Source organism: Staurois parvus, unplaced genomic scaffold (assembly GCF_062004578.1).
Source record: "Staurois parvus isolate SC_StPar_1 unplaced genomic scaffold, SC_StPar_1.0 ptg003406l, whole genome shotgun sequence".
Taxonomy (NCBI): domain Eukaryota; kingdom Metazoa; phylum Chordata; class Amphibia; order Anura; family Ranidae; genus Staurois; species Staurois parvus.
Window position 1 is genome coordinate 33,403 of NW_028321202.1, and position 16,403 is coordinate 49,805.

Consider the following 16,403-nt stretch of genomic DNA (forward strand, 5'->3'; position numbering starts at 1 on the left):
GAAAAAATGTAATAAAAAAATTAAAAAAAAAAAATTTTTCGTACTGTCACCAGTCAGTGTCCCTGATCACTGCCATGCCAGTTATATGATGATGCTGTACTGCACTGGTGACAGTATGTAAAAAAAAATAATAGTGAAAGTAATTTTTTTTATTCATTTCCAAAAAATTATGACAAAAAAATTACAACTTCAAAAAACTCACCATGCCTCTTATGAAGAACGTCGGATTGTCTACTTTGCAAAAAGGGGTCATTTGGGGGATATCTGTACTGTCCTGACATTTGGGGGATATCTGTCCTGTCCTGACATTTGGGGGATATCTGTCCTGTCCTGACATTTGGGGGATATCTGTCCTGTCCTGACATTTGGGAGATATCTGTCCTGTCCTGACATTTGGGGGATATCTGTCCTGTCCTGACATTTGGGGGATATCTGTCCTGTCCTGACATTTGGGGGGATATCTGTACTGTCCTGACATTTGGGAGATATCTGTACTGTCCTGACATTTGGGGGATATGTGTCCTGTCCTGACATTTGGGGGATATCTGTACTGTCCTGACATTTGGGGGATATCTGTACCGTCCTGACATTTGGGGGATATCTGTACTGTCCTGACATTTGGGGGATATCTGTACCTTCCTGACATTTGGGGGATATCTGTACCTTCCTGACATTTGGGGGATATCTGTACCTTCCTGACATTTGGGGGATATCTGTACCTTCCTGACATTTGGGGGATATCTGTGCTGTCCTGACATTTGGGGGATATCTGTACCTTCCTGACATTTGGGGGGATATCTGTGCTGTCCTGACATTTGGGGGGATATCTGTGCTGTCCTGACATTTGGGGGATATCTGTACCTTCCTGACATTTGGGGGGATATCTGTGCTGTCCTGACATTTGGGGGGATATCTGTGCTGTCCTGACATTTGGGGGGATATCTGTGCTGTCCTGACATTTGGGGGTTATCTGTACCGTTCTGACATTTGGGGGATATCTGTACCGTCCTGACATTTGGGGGGATATCTGTACTGTCCTGACATTTGGGGGGATATCTGTACTGTCCTGACATTTGGGGGGATATCTGTACTGTCCTGACATTTGGGGGATATCTGTACCGTCCTGACATTTGGGGGATATCTGTACTGTGCTGACATTCTTGGACCTCAAGAAATGAGATTGGCTGTCAGTACTTCAGGATTGATCAATATTCAGATATATCCCATAGTTTGTGAACTCTCTAATTTTCCTACAGACTAAATAATACATCCTAATTTGGGTTATTTTCACCAAAGACATGTAGCAGAATACATCTCGCACTAAATTTATGAGGAACAATTATTTATTTGTAAACTTTTATAACAGAAACAAAGAAAAATGTGGGTTTTTTCTCAAAATTTTTGGTCCTTTTTGTTAATTTAGCAAAAAAAAACCCCAGCAGTAATTAAATACCACCAAAAGAAAGCTCTAGTTGTGTGAAGAAAATGATAAAATTTTAGTTTGGGTGCAATGTTGTATGACCGCGCAATTGTCATTCACAGTGTGAGAGCGCTGAAACCTGAAAATTGGTCTGGGCAGGAAGGGGGTAAAAGTGCCCGGTATGGAAGAGGTTAATATTATTCACCAGGGTTTATATATTTTTTACATAAGAATCTTTTATGAATAAAGTTTGTTATGAAAATGGAAGGGTGTTACCTAAATATTCCTTTAGTATGCAGGGAGGAAGGAACCAGGGAAGGCAAATGTTCTCCTTTATAGACTGGGGAAGGCTCAGAACCTCCATGAAGTTAGTTTTGTCCCTTCTCAGAAAATGTACCCTCGGTTCCTGTCCGGGTGACACCTGGGACTGAGATGGAATAACCTGAAAGTCTCCACCCCCCTCCCGCATTCTATCCAGGGCTAGGAAGAAAGTTTTGGTTGGAGTTGGGCTCAAGTCCCCGCAGATGGGAGGTGTAACTGTCTTCCTTTTGTCTCTAGGTTTACCGTCTGGATGACGCATGCTGCTTGTTCACACTGCAGGGTCACTCGGGAGGCATTACCGCCATTTACATTGACGAGGTGAGAGTCCCCTGATTGGAGGCTGTGTATGTAGAACTCAATCGCCAGATCGCCAAAACCGCTCCCTTTATTTGGCCTCGTTTTGCCATGTTTCACTGCTGCCTATCACCCCACCCCACCGCCCTCTTCCCTTGTTTATAAGTATGTCTCTGTATGGGAATTTCCTCCAGATTTGAGCCCTAAACATAGAGCGAGGAGGAAAATGAGGAGTGTAGTGCAGTGCAGCCTAAGGCCCCTTACTGGTGGAAAATGCCCTACCCCTATCACCCAGGCCTGCTGAGAAGCCATCAATCGCCCCATCATCTAGAACCCCTGGGAGGCCACCAGTCCCCCAAAACACTTTTGCTCAGAACCAGTAGAAGACTTCCAGCCAACCATTGCCACCATCTAGGACCGCTGGAAGGTTACCAACCATCCCTTACCACTGCCTAGCACCACTGGTTGGCCACCAAGCACCCCTCCACCTTAGACCACTTGGAAGCTGCCAATCACCCTACTGCCCAGAACCAGTGGAAGGCCACCAGTGACCCCCACAACCCAGGACCATTGGGAGGCCACCCGTCACCCTACCACTATGGGCCACTGGAGGTCACCAATTGGCTTTACTCCACCACCCAGGACCACTGGAAGGCCACCTATCGCCCCCTTACCGCAGACCACTGGCTGCCTATCACCTTACCCCACTGCCCAGAACCAATAGAAGTCCACCATTCATCCTACTCCACTACCCAGAACCACTGGGAGGCCACCAGTTGCCCTACCTGTCCACCAAGGACCACTGGGAGGTCACCAACTGCCCTACTCCACCACCCAGGACTACTGGGAGGCCACCAATCACACCCCTACATCAGACCACTGAGAGGCTGCCTATCACCCCACCCCACTGCCCAGAACCAATGGAAGGCCACAATTCATCCTGCCGCACTGGAGGGTCACCAATCACACCAAGCCACTGCCCAGAACCACTAGGAGGCTACAAATCACCCCAGGCCACTGCCCAGAACCATTTGGAGGCTACAAATCACCCCAAGCCATTGTCTAGGACCACTGGGAGGCCATTAATCACCCTACTTCACCACTCAGAACCACTGGGAGGCCGCCAATTGCCCTACCTGTCCACCAAGGACCACTGGGAGGCCATCAATCGCCCCACCATCCAGGACCATTGGGGAGGCCACCAGTCACCCTACTCCACCACCCAGGACCACTGGGAGGCCACCCATCACCCCCCCCCCCCCCCACCTCAGACCACTGGAAGGCTGCCTATCACCCCACCCCACTGCTCAGAACCAATGGAAGTCCACCAATCGCCCTACCACACAGTAACACTGGGAGGCCACAAATCACCCCAAGCCACCGCCAAGGACCAATGAGAGGCCACCAATCACCACACTACCCAGAATCACTGGGAGAGCCAATGGCTCCTTCTGCTGTCTCTGAGCCAATGAGGAGGGAAATAGCTAGGAGAGTCGCTGATCTCGCTGGTCTGAGATCAAGTTTAGGTACTGGGGGGGAGCCCTTACACTGAAGGTAATAAAAAAACCAAAACTTCAGGCTTTACAACCACTTACAGGATCTGTCGGTTATTTTTCAAGAGTTCTGCTGTGTGATTCTGCAGATATTAACCAATCACGCGTCTTCTGTTCTTTCCGCAGACAATGGTCCTGGCCAGCGGGGGGCAGGATGGAGCCATCTGCCTGTGGGACGTCCTGACAGGTAGTAGAGTTAGTCACATGCATGGCCACCGCGGTGACATCACTTCCCTGATCTGCACGACATCGTACGTGATCAGCAGCGGCCTGGATGATGTCATCAGCATATGGGACCGCAGCTCGGCCATCAAACTGTACTCCATACAGCAGGTGAGTGGATGGGCGATAGTTCAGATTTTCAGATCTGTGTGCACAGCTGAGCTGGTGGTGCCGGGTCATTGGAACCTTTTTGGAAAGATAAATCTAATGCACACCATAGATGTCAGGACTGAACATCGGCAGTTTTCAGCAGTCAGAAGTGAACAGTGCTTGGAGACCAATGACCATGGATGGACTGAGGGGTAGGCAGAAGAGGTAGCTGTATAGGTGCTTCAGCAGAAGAGGGGCGCAAACAGTGCAGGACCTGCAACTTATAATCCTGAGGTAGGTCACAGCTCATGGGAAGGACACTTTGGCCTTTCCACCTTTGGTGCTCAATTACCTTGTCCCAGAACTGCCCAAAATAATGTTCCCATTCTAGCACTCACTCATGAGCCCCGAACAACAGCAGACCAGCAAATTTCCAGCACGTCTAGTTTTACAAGCCAAAGCATTACCATGATATCTCACTTGGCATGTCATGGAGGTGCAGGAGGATATTGTCTGGCATACATTATATCAGTGGTCCCCAAACTGTGGCCCTTCACTTGCCTTTATCTGGCTGTTGGAGCACTTTTTGTGCCACTGATACAAGACACTATTCATCTTATTGACACCAACCATGGGGCATAATTCCTGCTACTGACATCAAACCGGGTACTGTTTCTCCCACTGAGACCAACAATAGGACATTATTCCTCCCACTGACACCAACAATAGGACACTATTCCTCCCACTGACACCAACAATAGGACATTATTCCTCCCACTGACACCAACAATAGGACACTATTCCTCCCACTGACACCAACAATAGGACATTATTCCTCCCACTGACACCAACAATAGGACACTATTCCTCCCACTGACACCAACAATAGGACACTATTCCTCCCACTGACACCAACTATAGGACACTATTCCTTCCACTGACACCAACAATAGGACACTATTCCTTCCACTGACACCAACAATAGGACACTATTCCTTCCACTGACACCAACAATAGGACACTATTCCTCCCACTGACACCAACAATAGGACACTATTCCTCCCACTGACACCAACAATAGGACGCTATTCCTCCCACTGACACCAACAATAGGATGCTATTCCTCCCACTGACACCAACAATAGGATGCTATTCCTCCCACTGACACCAACAATAGGATGCTATTCCTCCCACTGACACCAATGATGGGGCGCTATTCCTCCCACTGACACCAATGATGGGGCGCTATTCCTCCCACTGACACCAATGATGGGGCGCTATTCCTCCCACTGACACCAATGATGGGGCGCTATTCCTCCCACTGACACCAATGATGGGGCACTATTCCTCCCAATGAGACCAATGATGGGGCGCAATTCCTCCCAATGAGACCAACGATGGGGTGCTATTCCTCCCACTGACCCCAACGATGGGGCGCTATTCCTCCCACTGACCCCAGGACAGTTTCTACTCCCAATGGTCACAGTCTGGCCCCCTAAAGTCTGACAGTAAATTGACCCTTTGTTTAGAAAGTTTGGAGCCCCATGGCACTATATGTCCAAAAGCCTGGGTCCCCCTGAGTATCATAGCTGTATCTACTAGTTGGACATCCCATTCCAAAACCATGAGCCCCCTCTCCCCCATGGCCATTAATATGGAGTCGCCCGCTTTGTGCCTATAACATCCTCTGAGGCGACTTTCCACAAGATTTGAGGGGTGTCTGTGGGATTTTGCTCTCTTTGGTGAAGTACTGTACTTGGTTTATTCCCATCACATTCCTTTCTGGAGAAGGCCTGCAGTAAGGGGGCGCTGTATCCCCTACCAGCCGGTGGACTGGTATCAGCATAGATGGGAACATACTGTCAGCTGCCGGCACACTATGGATCCCAAATGTCTATGGAATTGATGATTGAGTGCAAGTGCAATGATCCGAGGCCATGCGGGACATCGTCATCAGGCATGTGAGAAGTGCAATCCACCAATCAGCAACGGCAAAAAGCTTCCCCTAACCTCTGACATCATAAATCCACCAAAATGATGTAAGAAACATTGATTACAATGCAAAGAGGGTCACATGTATGTCAGAAGAGGGTCACATGTATGTCAGAAGAGGGTCACATGTATGTCAGAAGAGGGTCACATGTATGTCAGAAGAATAAACTGGGGTAACAAAGTGAGTGTGTCTGCCTTAGGCAAGTCTCGCCATCCCTGCCATGTCCTGAAGCAGGCTTTGTGGTGCTCTTCCAATCCGACAGATGTGTGGGATCAAGCTGGCCTCCTCCTTCACAAGCTGGCCTCCTCCTTCACATACAATGCAGGGTAAATAGAGGGAACAGTATAAGGGGGCCAGGAGAGAACGGTATAGGGGGGCCAGGAGAGAACGGTATAGGGGGGCCAGGAGAGAACAGTATAGGGGGGCCAGGAGAGAACAGTATAGGGGGGCCAGGAGAGAACAGTATAGGGGGGCCAGGAGAGAACAGTATAGGGGGGCCAGGAGGAAACAGTATAGGGGGGCCAGGAGAGAACAGTGTAGGGGGGCCAGGAGAGAACAGTGTAGGGAGGCCAGGAGAGAACAGTGTAGGGAGGCCAGGAGAGAACAGTGTAGGGAGGCCAGGAGAGAACAGTGTAGGGAGGCCAGGAGAGAACAGTGTAGGGAGGCCAGGAGAGAACAGTGTAGGGGGACCAGGAGAGAACAGTGTAGGGGGACCAGGAGAGAACAGTGTAGGGGGACCAGGAGAGAACAGTGTAGGGGGACCAGGAGAGAACAGTGTAGGGGGACCAGGAGAGAACAGTGTAGGGGGGCCAGGAGAGAACAGTGTAGGGGGGCCAGGAGAGAACAGTGTAGGGGGGCCAGGAGAGAACAGTGTATGGGGGCCAGGAGAGAACAGTATAGGGGGGCCAGGAGAGAACAGCATAGGGGGGCCAGGAGAGAACAGCATAGGGGGGCCAGGAGAGAACAGCATAGGGGGGCCAGGAGAGAACAGCATAGGGGGGCCAGGAGAGAACAGCATAGGGGGGCCAGGAGAGAACAGCATAGGGGGGCCAGGAGAGAACAGCATAGGGGGGCCAGGAGAGAACAGCATAGGGAGGCCAGGAGAGAACAGCATTGGGGGGCCAAGAGAGAACATTATAGGGGGGCCAGGAGGAAACCGTAGGGGTGGGGCCAGGACGATGGATCAGCAGCGGGGGCACACGCATGCGTGCCCTGGACCCAAAAGAAAGATCGCTACATACAGTTACGTCGCCCAGCTTGGAGCTGCCGCCCACTTGCAGTACAACTACCACTTGCAGGCAAGCAGTTAACATAGGCAGGTGAAGAACATCCTAGCTGGTCACTATTGTAAAGCTTTGTTTTTTTGAATTCGAGGAACAGTTGGGTGAGGTTAGGGATGGGTAGTTGGGCACCAATAAAGAAGCTGAGAGGCCATCGGTATAAAACACCCACCGGGCTTACAGATGAATGAGATGAGGGTTAAATTCTCCTGGCAGGATGTGGCTGATCCATGGGTGCATGTTCACTTGACATGTTTGCTCATTGCACTTATATGCCTGACAAAAGGGCTCCAGTGTGGCCTCGAAATGTTTCATTTGCACTAAATGTGATGTGATCCCTTCGATAAACATTTGGACTATGTTATGGATCCATGGTGTGTTGGCGACATGTTCTTATTATTTGAGATGTCGGGTACTGATGTTGGATGGGAAGACCTGGCCCACATGTTGTGCCTCACATTGGGCACCAAAAAAAAGACCTGGCTCACAATCTGCACTCCAGTTCATTCCAAAGCTGTTCAGTAGGGTTGAGGTCAAGTTCCTCCAACACTCAAGTTCCTCCACACCAGACTGGTCAAGCTATGTCTTTATGGAGCTGGCTTTGTACATCGGGGCAGAGTCATGGTGGGCCAGAAAAGGGTCTTCACCAAACTGTTACCACAAGGTTGGAAGACAATTGTCTACAATGACAATTTAATATCTGTGACTATCATGGGATGTCATGTGACATGTTCTCTCCTCTCTCTTTGCAGGATTTGGGCTGCGGATCCAGCTTAGGCCTCATCTCCGACAACTTGCTGGTGACGGGCGGCCAAGGCTGCGTGTCCTTCTGGGACATCGGCTACGGCGATCTTCTACAGACTGTTTACCTGGGGAAGTACGAGGAGGCCCAGCCTGCTCGCCAGATCCTAGTTCTGGACAATGCGGCGATCGTCTGCGATTTTGGCAGCGAGCTGAGCCTGGTCTACGTCCCGTCCGTGCTGGAAAAGTTGGACTGAAGAAGACGGGCCAAGCCAAGGACTGCTGAGAAGCCAGGCTTTAACCCTCAAGGGGGAGGGTTCATCCGACAGCCGATGACATACACGTTCTCACTATACTTCCAATGGAATTGTCAGATTTTCCGGTTTTCCAGGTTACGACGCCAACCTGTCTCACCTCCGCCGTTTCATGATAGATTTTATTTTTCTGCTGAGAGGCAGGTTTGTGTTGACCAGGAAAGGGCAGAAAAAAAAAAAAAAAAGGATTCGTGATGAATCCGGGGCCCTCCGCCATCACGCAGGGCACGCCTTGAATGTCCCAGACGGCATGCTCTGTACTTTATCACCGCCTGTGACGCTGAGATATATAGGGGGCGGCACGCAGGTCTGACCCCGTCACAAATAGGCTCTTGAACTGACCATGCTGCACTTTGTAATGGTACAGAGTATCCTAAAGCACTTCATTCCACAAGTCTAACCGTAAGGAGATCGCGCTTTGGGCCGCTATCGCTATATCGGATCCTCGACCGCCAGAAATAACTGGGGAAGGACCCTGGGGGGGGGGGGGGGGGGGGCGCAATGTCCTAGTAGTGTTCTAGAAATGGGAGTGGAGGGTGTCCACCATGGCAATCAGGTAGCAGCCTTCAAGATCAAACCTTCACCAGGTACCTGATGGCTGTGGGCAACAGCTGAACTCCAAGCTCCAGTCAGTTTATTGTAGCAAGGGCAGTGACTGAAGGCAGCAAACATTGCAGCTTCCAGGCTCGGGGGGTAGATGGGAATAGAGAATTGGGTAGGGAGATATGGGCAGGTAGACTGATACTCTTCTCAGGGTGGTGGTCTGTAGACAGGTGCTCTTAATGCAACAAGATTGACTCGCTTCCTGCACTTTGACCTTCTTTCCCTTTTTAGGGTTGTCCTCCTAAGAGGATCCGTCAGAACGGAAATGTGAGCTCCCCCTGCTGAGCCTCCATGGTGTCATCCTTATCTGTCCCTCACTACCCAAGAAAAGTGAGTAGGTTTAAGCAGAACAAATTTTCTTTCGTTCCCATGCAGTGGGGTTGTGCCTACGCTACATGGGTTAACCGCTCGTTCTGCCAAGGGGTGATCAGAAAGCCTTATACTCACCCGATCCTCCGTTCCAGCATTAAACGGCGCTCCCCCACGATCCAACGGTGGACTGATCCCGATGTCTTCACGTCCTGAGCAGGTCTATGGTCGCGATGACGTCAGGAACTGTCCACCACACTAGACCGCGGGGGAGTCGCAGGAATCGGTCTTGCGCTTGGAGGATTAGGTATTCTTCGATCCCCTAGACAAAAAATTAGCGGTTAACCCATGTAGTGCAGGCACAGCCCCACTGCATAGGAACAAAATACATTTGCCTGGAGTTCTGCTTTAATGAGGGATAGACTTGACAGACTCAAATCTTTTACCTAACAAGTCCGCACTGGTGGTTTCCATATTTTCGTCCCAATGGGTCCTCTTAAGCCGCTGTTGGCTAAAGATGTCTGTAGTTGCGTCTCCTCTGGTGGTGTCACAATTTGTGAGCGTTCTGCAGAAAACAGAATTGTCTCAGGGAAGTCTTTACAGGATACGGCCGGCGCCCTTTGGACTGAACCCGTACCCACCAGTTTTATACGCCTAAAAACCACCATTTCTGTAGTCCAGCAGGGGGCAGTAGCTGGGGAGGTAGAGACCCGAATTGTGCAACAGATGGCCTGAAACCCGTTGTGAATGGAACCATCACGGGGAGGTCTCAAGTATGCTCTGCATGCTCACCTAGAGGCTTTCTGGGGTTTATTTTACTACAACTGCAGTAAATGAAAGATGCAGACTTCCCCTTTGCAAAAGCGCACTCCTATTTAAATTCCCACTTTGTCGGGGTCTATGAAGAGGTCCAAAATAGACCATTTATAAAATATATGAGGGGCCTTCAAAAAGTTTTCTTGTGTGTGCGTGTGTGTGTGTATATATATACGTGTGTGTGTGCGCATATATATATATATGTGTGTGTGTGTGTATATATATATATTGCAGGGATGGACTGACAACTCATGCGGCCCCCGGGCAATAGGAGATCATGGGGCCCCTGTGTCCTCGCCCACATTCAAACCACACCCAAAAAAGCCTATGAAAGGCACCAGGGGCATCTCATGGGGCCCCCTACTGACCCCGTATATGTGTGTGTGTATATGTGTATGTATGTATGTATATATATATATATATATATATATATGTGTGTGTATATGTGTGTGTATATATATATATATATATACGTGTGTGAAAAAGTGCAGAAACTTTTTGAAGAACCCTTGGAAGTTGCGGTTTGATGTGCGCAGGGGGCAGGAAACTATATGTAGGATTTGGACTAGGCCCCTAGGGTTCTCCTTTGGCCAAAAATGTCACAAAGAGGGAGGCGCCATAGATGTGGATTTATACTTGCCCGTCCCCCCTGCTCGTTCTTCGATCTTCACTCTCCTAGAGATCGATGTCCTCTTCTCCTCCAACACACACTGACTGGTCCCCCACTACCCTCCGGGGGAGATTTATTACCGCAATAGCCTGTCAAATCTGTGCAATTTTGCTGCAGAAATGTTAGCGTTTAATTCTCGGGTCTGTTTTGTGACCACAGCTGAGGCTTTCCATGACGGTGCAGACAAATCGTGACCATCCGCCTCTTTTTTTTTTTTTCTGTTGTGCCGTAAGGGGCGAGCGCTAATTTAAAGTGGCTGTAAAATAATAAATCTGCGTCTTCGTTTCCCTGGAGATATGAATGCAGCCAATGGTTGTTAACCAGCAGTTATAAGGGGTAACCGTCCCCTTTATATTATTTTATTGTCAGAAAATTAGGACTCTCCCCAAAAATGTCCCCTATTGTAAATTTTTCTAGTTTTGGATGGAGTGGGGAAAGCTTTAGGTCAACTGTTGGGTTTTTACTGCTATCCAAGGTTCTCCTATTTACTAACATTATCCTCTTTAAGACCGGACCTTTTTTTGACACTTTGTCTAAAAAATTACTTGGGACCCCCAAACATTAAATATTTTTTTTTTTTGCAGAGGTCCTGAGAATAAAATGGTGGTTGTTGCAATTTATTATGTCGCACAATATTTGCGCAGCGGTTTTTCTAGCATAATTTTTTTTGGGAAAATGATGAATTTTAATGTAAAAATAACACACACACCCCAAAATATGCAAGAACCACCCATCACACCCACCTGACTGGTCCATCCTGTCCAGACCCCGATTCCAAATATACGAGGACCACCCATCACACTCGGGTTACTGGTTCATCCTGCCCAGACCCCAACTCTCAATATGCAGAACCCACCCATTTTACTGGTTCATCCTCCCCAGACCCCCAACTCCAGCTATGCAAGGACCACCCATCACACTCAGGATCTGGGCAGGATGAACCAGTAAACAGAGTGTGATGGGTGGTCCTTGCATATTTGGAGTTGGGGTCTGGGGAGGATGTGCCAGTAAAATGGGTGTGATGGGCGGTCCTTGCATATTTGGAGGTGGGGTCTGGGGAGGATGTGCCAGTAAAATGGGTGTGATGGGCGGTCCTCGCATATTTGGAGTTTGTTTACTGGTTCATCCTGCCCAGATCCTAACTCCAAATATGCGAGGACTGTCCATCACACCCATTTTACTGGCACCTCCTCCCCAGACCCCAACTCCAAATATGCAAGGACCATCCATCACACTCGGTTTACTGGTTCATTCTGCCCAGACCCCGTCTTCAAATATGCGGGAACTGAACATCACACCCATTTTACTGGTTCATCCTCCCAAGATCTCAACTCCAAATATGTGAGGACCGCCCATCACACCCATTTTACTGGTTCAACCTCACAAATATGCAAGGACCACACTCGGAGTCTGGGCAGGATGAACCCAGGTGATCGGCGATCCTCGCATATTTGGAGCTGGGGGTCTGGGGAGGAGGAACCAGTAAAATGGATGTAATTGCCGATTCTCACATATTTGGAGTTGGGGTCTGGGGAGGATGAACCAGTAAAATGGATGTGATGGGCGGTCCTCGCATATTTGGAGTTGGGGGTCTGGGGAGGATGAACCAGTAAAATGGATGTGATGGGCGGTCCTCGCATATTTGGAGTTGGGGGTCTGGGGAGGAGGAACCAGTAAAATGGATGTAATTGCCGATTCTCACATATTTGGGGTCTGGGGAGGATGAACCAGTAAAATGGATGTGATGGGCGGTCCTCGCATATTTGGAGTTGGGGGTCTGGGGAGGATGAACCAGTAAAATGGATGTGATGGGCGGTCCTCGCATATTTGGAGTTGGGGGTCTGGGGAGGAGGAACCAGTAAAATGGATGTGATGGGCGATCCTCACATATTTGGAGTTGGGGTCTGGGGAGGAGGAACCAGTAAAATGGGTGTGATGGGCGGTCCTCACATATTTGGAGTTGGGGTCTGGGGAGGAGGAACCAGTAAAATGGGTGTGATGGGCAATCCTCACATATTTGGAGTTGGGGGTCTGGGGAGGAGGAACCAGTAAAATGGATGTGATGGGCGGTCCTCACATATTTGGAGTTGGTTTACTGGTTCATCCTCTCAAGACCCCATCTCCAAATATGTGAGGACCACCTATCACACCCATTTTACTGGTTTATCCTCCCCAAACCTCAACTCCCAAATATGTGAGGATCACCTATCATATCCTTTTTATTGGTTCATCCTCCCAAGACCCCAAGTCTGAATATGCAGAGCCCCCATCACACCTAGGTTAGTGGTTCATCAAGCCCAGACCCCAACTCTCTATATGTGAGGACCACCCGTCACAACCTATTTTACTGGTTCGTCTTGCCCAAACCCCAGTTCTGAAAATGCAAGGACTACCCATCATAACCAGTTTATGGGATGGCATGAAGTATATATTCCTTTCACACACCATAGTGGTGGAGAGGGTGCTGCCACGACTCCTGACTGGTTGCCATGTACAACGTGGATGGAATATGGCGTCCACACGCCAAGTTGTATCAACGTTCTTCCTTATTGCATGGTCACGTGATCGTTCTATGTGATGGTGGAATAAATAAGAGCTTTGCACAGGAAATCCGTAACATTGTTGCCTTTTCTTCTTCATTTAATGTTGGTGTGCTGATGCCATATCTTGGCTTGGTCCCGCGCAGACACGACTGGTAAATTTGCAGGGACCGCCCACCCAGTCCTTAAAATTAACGAGTTACTGTGCATGAGCAGCAAGTTAGTTGATGCTGCGACCCCAGGACACAACAGAGGGCCAAGATGTGGGAATGTCCCGGGATTAGGGGCGGACTGACCATTTGGAAACTTGGGCACCGCCGTCAGTATGGGGCCCCATGAGATGCCCCTGGTACCTTTTTCATAGGCTTTTTTGAGTTTGGGCAAGGACACAGGGCCCCCATGATCCCCTATTGCCCGGGGGCCCCATGAGTTGTCAGTCTGCCCCTGCCCAGGATATATGGGCCTGGCTTCCTCACTATCTGTGTGGTAAAATGTTGTCATCAGGACAGGAAGTGAGGGAAAATCTGTAATAGGGGCAAAGTGTTTTCCCTTTATAGCAGTTTTATCGGTCTGTTTCAGTTTTCGTCTTCCTGCTTGATAAAACCGTTGTCACCAGGACAGGAAGTGAGGAAACGTCTAACAGAGCCTTGGATACCACTGAAACCCAACACTGGTTGGAACCTTTCCCCACTCCATATAAAACACAAAGTAAAGGTATGACACGAGCAGGGTGGAGCTCTACACGTGCAGAGATGTTTCCAACAAACCAATACCGTGGCACCTCAATTCCAGCCAAATGTGCCACCTCCCGACCCCGGAAAGACTGGCTGTGTCCAGTTATTGGGGGGGGGGGTGGGTGTAATTTCCATGGGGCGGTGTGCAGGGCTCATCGTACGCACAGGTCCGGGGTTCTGGTGCTGGAACCGGCTCCAAGTGCTTTTCTTTTTTTGTACCGCACTTCGGTTAACATGAGACGGTCAGCAACGTGACTCCCCCGAACTGCGCCAGCAGCCCCCACGCGGGGGACAACAAGCATTTCACAGGCAGAGTGTGTGCAAGCAGTCAGGGGGTGGATACCGAACACAGCTCCGCCCCCCCCGCCGACGGGCGCGCTGCATCGACTACTGTACAATGTCTAACTGGCATCATGATATAAAGTAAAAATAATATTTTTGGTAAAGGTTCTAATTTATTTTCAGGTAGGTTTTCTGCTTTCTAGAGCTTTCCATGAGAAATGTTCAGTGTACAGTCTCTTCGTTTTCTTTGTATATTTTTAATTTAGGCTTTTGTGGTTTTTTTTTTTTTTTTTTTGTTTTTTTCTTGTTTGTTTTTTTTTTTGTTTTTTTTTTAATCTTCTGTAATTTTCTTACATAAAACATTTTCCTCTGAAGGTTTCTGTTGTTTTTCTGTTCGGTAGTGGAGAGAATGTTGTGATTTCTGAATTTCCTGGGATCAATCTTCGTACTCGGCTACCCGTTTTTTTTCCATCTGAGGTTTCTCGCACAGGTTTTATCAACTGACATTAGTTTTCTTTAAACTGCCAACTGTCAGTTTTGGGTCAACTTTCTCTTTAAAGTGTTACTAAACCCACAACAGTACAATCAGTCTGTAGATGCAGTAAAGCATGCTTGTTATACTCGCTGTGGAACCTAAGGGGTTAATCCTCTGCAGTGTGTAAAAATGCTATTTGATCCTGTCTTCTCTGATCATCCCCTTCTCCCATTGTCTCCTAAATATCTCCTGATAGATCAGAAGCTTGGGGGCAAGCTGCACATGCTCAATTTGGTGTGTATTGTCTAGACAGAGGTTCTGCATCCTCCTAGAGCAGAATGAAAACTCCTCCTACAAGCTTAAACCAGTGCTCTACTGGACACTGATAGAAGTCACAAGATTGCTATATACTGCTGATGAGAAAAGGGATTTAGCAGTTTATATTTACTAAAATAATTGCATTTCCATGTTCTGTGTACTGTGGGAGAGCAGATATAGTGAATGCAGGGTCCGGGAAGACACGTCGTGTGGAGACACTCTGCACATGCTCAGTTTGGTGTGTATTGCTAGAAAGTTTTTTTTTTTGTTTTTTTTTCTTCTTGGGAGAGTGCATGTGATCAGCACAGGGCCAATCAGCACTGCCCAGTCAGAGGTTCTGCATCCTCTTAGAGAAAACGCCTCCCACAAGTTTTAACCAGTGCTCTGCTGAACACTGATAGAAGTCACAAGACTGCTATATACTGCTGATGAGAAATGGTATTTAACAGTTTATATTTACTAAAATAATTAAATTTCCATGTACTGGGGGAGACCAGATATAGTGAATGCGGGGTCCGGGGAGAGAGCGGCTATGGCGAGTGCGGGGTCCGGGGAGAGAGCGGCTATGGCGAGTGCGGGGTCCGGGGAGAGAGCGGCTATGGCGAGTGCGGGGTCCGGGGAGAGAGCGGCTATGGCGAATGCGGGGTCCGGGGAGAGAGCGGCTATGGCGAATGCGGGGTCCGGCGGAAGCGACTATGGTGAGTGCGGGGCCCAGGGAGAGAGCGGCTATGGCGAGTGCGGGGCCCGGGGAGAGAGCGGCTATGGCGAGTGCGGGGCCCGGGGAGAGAGCGGCTATGGCGAGTGCGGGGTCCAGGGTGGGAGCGGCTATGGCGAGTGCGGGGTCCGGGGAGAGCGGCTATGGCGAGTGCGGGGCCTGGGGTGGGAGCGGCTATAGCGAGTGCGGGGGGAGCGGCTATAGCGAGTGCGGGGTCCGGGGGGAGCGGCTATAGCGAGTCCGGGGGGAGCGGCTTTAATAATCAAACAAATCCTCTTACTTGCTGCTTCAAGCCATGTAGGTTGACTCCTGCAGCAGAAAATGTATGTGATGTAAGATGTTGGCCAGGCAACCAGCATTTTCAGAATGAAGAGGCATCCTCCATATTTCTCTCATGACAGACGTCCTTAACACTCATCATTACTCCCTCTGTACTGCTGACTAAAGGCACCTTTTACTTCAAATGTCAGTCCAATAAGGAATAGCTGGGACAGAAAAAGGACCAAGGGGGTGACTGGAGGGCCTGTCAAGGACTGATTAGGAATATCTGGTTGTGGGGGGGGAGAGAAAGATTTGAAAGAAAAGGAGAAAGATCAGTGGGAGGGTTGGCAGAAGGGCTGATGAAGAATGGGGAGAGGGGTTGAAGGACTGATACAAAGGGTGAGGGTGAAGGACTAATGAGGAAGTTAAGGGGGTGGTGGAGAAAAGAACTG

The 16,403-nt window shown here is 49.2% G+C and overlaps 1 protein-coding gene across 1 annotated transcript in view; it reads left to right on the forward strand.

Moving 5' to 3' along the window:
- Nucleotides 1-14,556, forward strand: part of SCAP (SREBF chaperone) — a 45,050-nt gene extending 30,494 nt beyond the window's left edge. Inside the window, exons 8-10 of the mRNA XM_089667599.1 lie at nucleotides 1,979-2,059; nucleotides 3,715-3,921; nucleotides 7,926-14,556. Coding sequence (XP_089523725.1) covers nucleotides 1,979-2,059; nucleotides 3,715-3,921; nucleotides 7,926-8,171 — 534 coding nt within the window. The 3' untranslated portion in view covers nucleotides 8,172-14,556. The remainder of the gene's footprint in view (nucleotides 1-1,978; nucleotides 2,060-3,714; nucleotides 3,922-7,925) is intronic.
- Nucleotides 14,557-16,403: the final 1,847 nt, after the last annotated feature.